An 8,467-nucleotide genomic window follows, 5' to 3' on the forward strand; every position below is an offset into this window, starting at 1 on the left:
GGGAGCGCCTGGATTGAGGGTAAGTGTATTTTTTTTTTAGGCACTTTTGAGTTTAGTTCCGCCTTAACAGCCTGCATGTATGCACAACTTTCTGCTGCACTGAAATCCCCAAATCCAACATTATAAACTATGCCAAAAATCTCAACAGGAGAAGCAAAGTCCTTTCAAAGGATAGGTTGCTTCAGTCCTTAGCCACTGCTACATGGCTACTTATCTCATAAAATATCTTCCACATTTAGACAATAACGTGGTAACCAACTTACCCCCATACAAGCCTCTATGATAAATTGGATGCTTCATTAACACAAAACAGTAGGATGACAGCAGTTAGCTTGGAACAAAATGGGAAATACAATATAGTTTTCATATATCAGTTAAAACACAATTTATAAAATTGAGAATAATATTGAACCTAAAACATTTATATTCTTTGTTTTACAAATTAATCTTTAACTTTATTAAGTGATACATAAAAGGATTCCCAGTGCTCTATGAAACCACAGAGACAGCTGCGTAAAGGAACTTCATTTAACTCAAATGTTGTTCCAAGCCATCAAACTGACTGCCATCTATTTGGAGATGCTTATCTGGCCAGAGATCCCACTCTGTGCGACACTGCAGTATCATACCCTGTTTATTCTGTCTGGCAGTGTCGCAAGGAATTAAATGTCTGCCCTCTACCCAGCAGCTCGCACCATCTCCTGCTTCCCTTTAGCCATGATACCTGAGATGTATCTTATCGGCATCCCCAGCACACATTCTGAGGCTGGCTTCATCCAGCCATTGGCTGCTAGGACTTTTTTGCTAGGCTGACCTGTTGCTGGTGTTTATTTATTGGATTTATTGTTGCTGACCCTGTGATTGTATGCTTCCTGGACTGACTTTTGCCTGTAAACCTGACCTTGCTGTACTTCATTATCTGTGGGCTCCTGGTTCTTTGTCAGTCTTTCCCCAGTTGCCAGGAGCACAGATGTCCTGGGGGCAACCGTGTGCTGGGAAGCCGCAACTTCCGAGGCTGAACAGGTCTTACTATAGGCAAACAGTGCCATGTGACTAGGACCTTACACTATCTGAGTCATTGTTTGAACCCCTCCACTTCTGAGTACAAATTCCAGCACCTCCCACTAATGCTGATGAATGCACAAAATATGTGATTTGGATAGTAAGATACTGCTTGGTTTTGCTATAAATTAGAGCAACATTACTCTACCTTTTTACCATGTGGGATCCCTTGAAATAGCTTTCAGGTCTTCAGAGTTCCCATGCTATAATTACTGTTTCCACAGCCCACAGTACATTAGTGTGGTGGTGAGTTGAAAAAATGCCTCTTACATTGCTAGCCAGTGGGAGGAATGCCACCCTTACAGATAGCCAAAAAGATAGCTAAAACTGAACTGAGAGGCACAAATTGCTTATTGATTAAGGAACCCCTGGAAATCTTTGGAGGAACAGGAACCCTGGTTGGGAAACACCAAACTAGACTATTGGAGGTAGTACTACCATATTGCAACTCATTTGGTCAGCTTTATGTGACCAAAAACAGCAATAAACACAGCAATCAATCTTGTAGTGTAGCTCAGTAGCAGTTAATTTGGTTAAAAAACAACACAACATCTTTACATTAAATAGTAACTTTACTTTTAATCTTTGATTTAGGCAATAAAACAATGCACATGTTTTGTTTAATTCTCAACAGAATGTTTGGCACATTCATTATTTTTAGGATCCTGGTTTGTAAAAACTTCCTTATTTTATTTATTTTCTTAACTTTGTCATGTACAGTAAATTTAAAACATTTCCTTTATAAAATATGTGAGTTATTTGCACTAATAAATACGTGCCTTACAATTAAAAATAGTTGTGCTGCTCTTAACAGCCAATAGTTTTTTCACTTTTCATTTCCCCATAATTTTGCCAGAAAGGTATACTGCACAATTAAATACCTGTACCTGCCAATATTGCAACTAGTAATGATTTCTTAATGATTCTCCTGTCCTATGATTAGGTAAAGAACGCAGTTGTTTTCTGTTTGTTCAGGTCTCTTTTTTTAGCCATTTTGAAAAACAAGTCCAATCTGACAGTGCTTTACCTGTCAGTGACAGGTATGGTTTGAATCTAGCTTATTGCCAGACAATACACACTGTCATGGTTTAATTATTATTATTATTAATAATAATAATAATAATAATAATAATATTACAAAAACAGGATTTATACATGTGTTGACAGTTAGCATTTTGTCATCCAATCTGGCTTCCAGAATATGACAACTGTCACATTTATTTGGCTGGATTGGATGAGCTGTACAATACCTGTCATGATAAGTATAATATATAATATAGAATTGTACCATTCTATTTGTAAAATATAAAATGTAAAGTAAATGTTTGCAATCTGAACACTTAAGAAGAGTTGACTGAGAAAATGTTTCTACCTGCCTGCAGCAGACTAATTACATGATTTCAGCCTACACGGTATCACTGACTGGAGTTTTGGAATTGATTTATACAGTGTCAATATGACTGAAATGTTTTAGTTTTAGAGTGGGAGGAAAAACAGTTGTAACCTCTTTAGGGATTTTATTAATGTATTTGTCCCTGCTAAGTAAAGTTACTACTGTCACAAGGACAAAATGATATGGAAATATTAAAGTTTTGAATTGACACCCAAACAGGAGGGAAATCCTCCAGCAACTTGGGGCTCAGTAATTCTGCAAATGGCTGTCAGCATGTTTTGAATATAGCTTCAACAATACCAAATTCATTAGTATGCCATCCATTGGAGCTGCTGATAACAATAGAGCACCAGAAATTTGAAACAAATAAATTTACTGGAAATTTGTCAAGCTTTGTGGGTCTACACAGTACAAGGGCAGTTAATCATATTAACCAATCTGATTTCAGGTTTAATCATTATAGGATTTATGTATACCAGCACTAATGAGTTTAACTCAAACTTTAAAATGTAATTTCTCACTTTGAACTATAAAGCAGCATGACATTTAGATGTTGAAATGCGTGACTAAAATCTCATATATCTAATGGATTTCTTTGCATTATATTAGATATAATAAGACTTCTTACACAAGGTGTTTGCGGTCCTATGGCTGATGAGTGGATGAGTGATAAATCTTCAATGAGCGCACAAAGCAACAACTTACCCATATTGTAGAAAACATTATTAAACATTCTCTTCTCTTATATAGATTTGAATAGAGAGCTTATCGTTCAATATTTGCTCAGCTATAAATTTCTGATCTCATTTTAAGCATACTGGTGACAGATTTATTTCATGATACACATTTCTCAAAGTATATCTAAAGACCATTGTGTCATTGTAACTTCATTGCACAGTATTATTTAGCACTATGGTCGATAATGGATTGTAATTTACTATATATTCTTTTCCCATTGTGTTCATCACACAATGATGCATAAAGCCTTTGTTGTATGCATATGAGTAATGATTTCTAATTACCGGTAGTTGTTGAACATTATTGCTCATTGTAAATGACCATTGGCAAATGTGACAGAAAATCATATACATATCTACTGTGGGACAATTCAGTTTCATAACTTTCCATGTATGAACCCCAGACTGTCATCAGTCCACAACCCGCTAAGTGGAAAAACATTTAATGCCACAAGTGACTGTCGCACAAGATTTTCTGATGTTCATTCTGATGTGCTGTGTCAATGTCTTCCCATACATCAGCAAAATGTTCTTGCTATAGTCCCTCAGTCTGTGGTTGCCCAGTTTGATTTCTTCTACTCTCCTCACTGTCACTGTTGCATTAATCAGTATATGAGCTCTAACTAGGACAGTAAAAATCCCATGACATGTAATATATAATAACCTGTTAAACGATGTACCTCTATAGCATCTAATGCCTATGGAAGGTCAATTGCAATATCAATTCCTTTCACATGTGTTGCTTTTTGCTAACAGATTAACTTCCTTGCCCCTCACTAACAGATGTGTTTTCAATGCCAAGATTATTTTCTTTACCACTGGTGCCAGGGTTAGTTATACAAATTTACTTTAGGATATTAGTAGAAGATGAAATAGATTGCAATAGAAGATGATATCAGTACATGAAGTCAATGGCTCCTGGACTATCCATGTCCTTTGATTTTGAGAATGGAAACTCATATCCTGCTAATCGAATTAGAAAAATGTTTAAAAAATGTGTAAGTGTGCAGACCAGGACAATCCAAAACGACTTCCCGAAATATTCAGTCTGAGTTTTAAATAGAAAGCCTCCTTCTTTATAATTGGCTATCTTCTCTGACAGATTGTGCATTTTGACTTCTGAAGAGAAGAGGATTAATACGAGACTGCCACAGGAACCTACAGAGAAAAAGGATATACATAAATTAGCAACATGATTGGCATTGAATGGTAAGCTAACGTTGACACATTATTTACTTGTTTGTTTTGTTCTTCTGGGGCTAAGTGGACTCAGATCAGATCAGATTTCTATTATGCCACATTAATTCTACGATGCCTCAATAATACTACTTTTCTGAGTCATAATTAGCTGAGCAGAGCCAACACCACTACAAAGTCTTGACTTAAGTGGACATCCTCTTAGTATTAGTTCTGGATAAATGTCTGACTATGTTTTGAACATAGTGGGTACTCTTTCAGGAATGCATTTGTTATATATTCCTCTGACAAATCTACTTGATCAAATTATTTTTCCCCAAACCAAGGTCCCAGGCAGCTTCTCCTCATATTGCACAGGCATACTGTGACCCTGTTTATTTCATTGGGTAAGTCATACTCATGGTGGCCTCCAGTGGTTTCTTAAAGTATGATTTACCCATATGAGTAAATGAAGCAGTAGTATGGATAGACAATATTAAGAACAGCCAGGCAGGCATTAAGTAATATTCTTAGGTGGGCTGAGACTAAGGACTGAATATAGGATGAAAAAATAATTACATTCCAATAAAAATACAAAAAAAATCATATGCAGATTATGCAGAATTCAGCTGCTATGCTTCTTGAATATTAGGTTTAGCATTAAAAAGCAGAGTCAATTTTATTATATGCTTCTGTTTCCCTGGTTTTCTGAAAACATACATTTGATTACTAAATAGTCTTTATTCAAATTTGTATACATCTTGTTAATACATCACTCCTGTGTGATACTGTTAGGTGGTCCTGCATGTAAATTTTTGCCCATTAAATTTATTTCAATACTATCAGTCCAATACTTACATGAAATGAAGCACCACAGGTATAATCCCACTGGACCATGTAGTGTTTCATATGGATTACCAAATGCATTGAACATAAAGAACCCAGTTCCTATCAAGGCAAATGCAACTAGGGCTGTCGTGAAAATAATCACACTGACGTGCATGCTGGCTGGAATCACATTCAGCAAATCTGGAAAAACTGTTGGAAAAAATGATAATTAGTTTTATTAGCATTCATTCACATTCATAACTTTTTTCAGAGCTTCAGCCATCATTCAGAGGAGCAGAGTGGGGATTATTCTGGGTAAAAAATTAGAGATTACAGTAGGATAAAACTGCAGTTGTTGAGCTTGGACTTTGAAATTGAAATTGATCATATGATCGCATTTTCCCGTTCTCTAGCTTTTTTATTGAACTTGGAAAGTACAGTAAATGTAGAGCAAATGTTCTCTGTGATATCTAGGATGCCATAGAAAGCACAAAAATAAAATAATTGACATAAATTGAGATGTTTTCTAGACATTTCTGGCACATCTAGAGGAATTTAAACAACTGCTAAGGAGGGGTTGTAGCGTTAAACCCAAAGCATCAGCGTATGATATCTGCTGTACTAGGGTAGAGCACAGCTTCATTAATTAGTATTAGCAGAATAATTCTGGTTATCTTACCAATTAGCCTACAAATTTTTTTGGAAAATGCACACTTTTATCACACTAGTAATACTGTAGTTGGCATAAGATTTTCACATTGATTTGTAAATCTATCTGATCAATACTCATTTGAAAAGAGAAGTTCATATTCATCTAGAGCATCTTCTACGTAATTAGGAGATTAGGACTTATTTACATTTAACTTTGCTAGGTTCCACCATTGCATTTGTCTTACCATCAAACCATTACAATGTAAAAATTTTTCTGTAACGTAAACCTGACACAAAAAAGGTGGAGGAGGTGGACCTACTCTTCCTATTCAGGTTATATTTTGGGTGATGAAAGGGTATATTCTACCACCCTATTATATTTACTATACAAGGAAGCTTTTTATTTGCTACATTTCTTACAGTTTTGTATTAAAAGCAACAGGTACATTTTAGTGGTAGCCTACTATTTCTTTATACTCACCCTCCCTGCAGTCCCCCTCCCATTCCACATGGCTAGGAATAACAAAGAGTATGGGGAGCATAACCACCTCATAGCACTGCTGATTAGTTACTGGCAACCCAGGCACCTTCACTTTTCAGTTGGGGAATGGAGAACAGAATACCAAGAAAAAAGCTGCTAATGGGGCTGCAATGAAAGTGGGGCTGCAAAGAATAGGTGCATGTTCTTTGGCATGGTGTGTGCTACAATCTTGTAAGCATGTAAGAAAACATGCAAACATGCAGTTTTAATTCTGAAAATATTGCATATACATATATGTTAACAGGTCATAAGATGTCATAAGAGATGACAGTGTCATTTCTTGTATCTTTAAAATATACGACAGTTTTACCTCTTACCCTCTTTATAAATAAAAACATGTTGTCTGGATCTCCACTTTAAAGTAAACATACAAATACCTGGAGAGGTTCCATTGTAGCATTATGTTGTATCAATGTGTTGGTATTACATAGTACAATAGGGTTGGGTATGAAAAGACTCAATATAGTTGGCTGCTCTTACTCAGAGCAAGTTGTAAATTCTATCCCTTTTATGTAAGTAGCCTGACATGACATTTTATTGGCAAAGCAGCACAGACATCATTAAAATTTTACATGTGATTCAAGCAGCTCACTTCCCTGTGATGCTTGAATGAAAATGAAAAAGTGCCACACAAAATAATGAACACTTGTGTTTTGTGCGTAGATGTTGGTGACCTTTGTGAAAATAAGCTGATGACCCAGAAATTGATGGAAATAAGCCGTGGTGGCTGAATCGGATGGGTTTTCCCATAACAAGCACATTTACAGGCCAAGCAAATTCCTGTATAATTTATTGTGATATACTGGTCAGATGAGGAAAACTCTTTCGCTGTAAAAGCTGTAAAATATATAATGTAAATGCCACAAGATGCTTTTTGTGTTGCTACTTATGTTTCTACAGCGTTGCTGGAAAGAGTTTTATATTTGTCATCAATCATTTGAGAGCAAAGAGAGCAGCTGAAGGGAGTATTTTTCTATCTGGTAAGTGGGACAAGAACTGTGGAGTAATTTGAAGGCAAAGCACAGGAGCTTAAATTTGATTCTAAGGTGAAATGGAAGCCAATGAAGAGATTGTTGTATTCTTAAGAGAGTCACTACAGGAGCCAAATACACCAATATTTGTGTAAAAGAAAATTAAAGGGGCTGCAACATTGCAATTTTAATTACAGTTCTCCAGGACCACAGGTTTTAGGGAGGGTCTTTGAGAAATTTACCAGGGGCTGAATTAAGGAGAAAAATCGTGGAACATGAGGATTAAAAACATGGGCCATCTGAAGGAGTTCACAGGACAGGTTGACAACACAGCTGCTAAGTGTTTGCTAGTCAATAAGCTCTGTCATTTGAAAGTTTTGCAACAGAGTCACAAAAAATATTTACTTTAGGAAACTGTGTACAGTGAGACATGTTGCAAACCCAAGTGATAAAAAGAAGGCAGGGTTAATTTGCCCCATCACCTTTCAATGCAAGAAACCCTTTCTTATGGGCTGACACGTTACCATTAACATTTAAGAAACACATTAATTTTGAAGAAAGCAAATTCCTTATTAATATTACCTTTGCAGGATGAAAGTCTCATGGATAACAGATAACACTGTATGTATTACAGACTGCAGAAATACTATTTGCTGCAGATGCTAGGATTAAGTGTGCAGAACAGTATATAATTACATTAAGTGTAAGAAGGAAGTTTGTAAATAAATAATGAAGTAAGGTCTAGGACCAAGGATGGCGAATCTGATCTGATTATACAGTATAATGAATAGAAACAACATATTAGAGTTGGCCTTTTAGTTTATCCAAAATGAATAAGTATTTATAAATGTAATAAATTCTATTCCATTGAAAGACACTATCACCTACTAAAACAACAGGGTAAAAGCAGTGCCTAGTTGCATATTTCTTTGTAGAACCCCTTATTGTCAGCCTTCTGTTGGAATTGCTAAAATAGTATTTCAGCTGTGTGTGTTTAGTCAGTTGGACTCTAGCTAGTATGAACATCTGTTTTCATAGTAAGCTCTCTGAAAATCCATTCCTAGCTCCTGGTATGGATTACTTCTGTCCACTTACATTGAAGGTTCCA

At 36.0% G+C, this 8,467-nt stretch overlaps 1 protein-coding gene across 1 annotated transcript in view; it reads right to left on the reverse strand.

The window, feature by feature from the left end:
* Window positions 1-1,621: 1,621 nt before the first annotated feature.
* Window positions 1,622-8,467, reverse strand: part of CLRN1 (clarin 1) — a 10,361-nt gene continuing 3,515 nt past the window's right edge. Inside the window, exons 2-3 of the mRNA XM_072407952.1 lie at window positions 5,227-5,406; window positions 1,622-4,350 (exon numbers count right to left, since the gene is read on the reverse strand). Coding sequence (XP_072264053.1) covers window positions 4,088-4,350; window positions 5,227-5,406 — 443 coding nt within the window. The 3' untranslated portion in view covers window positions 1,622-4,087. The remainder of the gene's footprint in view (window positions 4,351-5,226; window positions 5,407-8,467) is intronic.

Source organism: Pyxicephalus adspersus, chromosome 4 (genome assembly GCF_032062135.1).
Source record: "Pyxicephalus adspersus chromosome 4, UCB_Pads_2.0, whole genome shotgun sequence".
Lineage (NCBI taxonomy): Eukaryota > Metazoa > Chordata > Amphibia > Anura > Pyxicephalidae > Pyxicephalus > Pyxicephalus adspersus.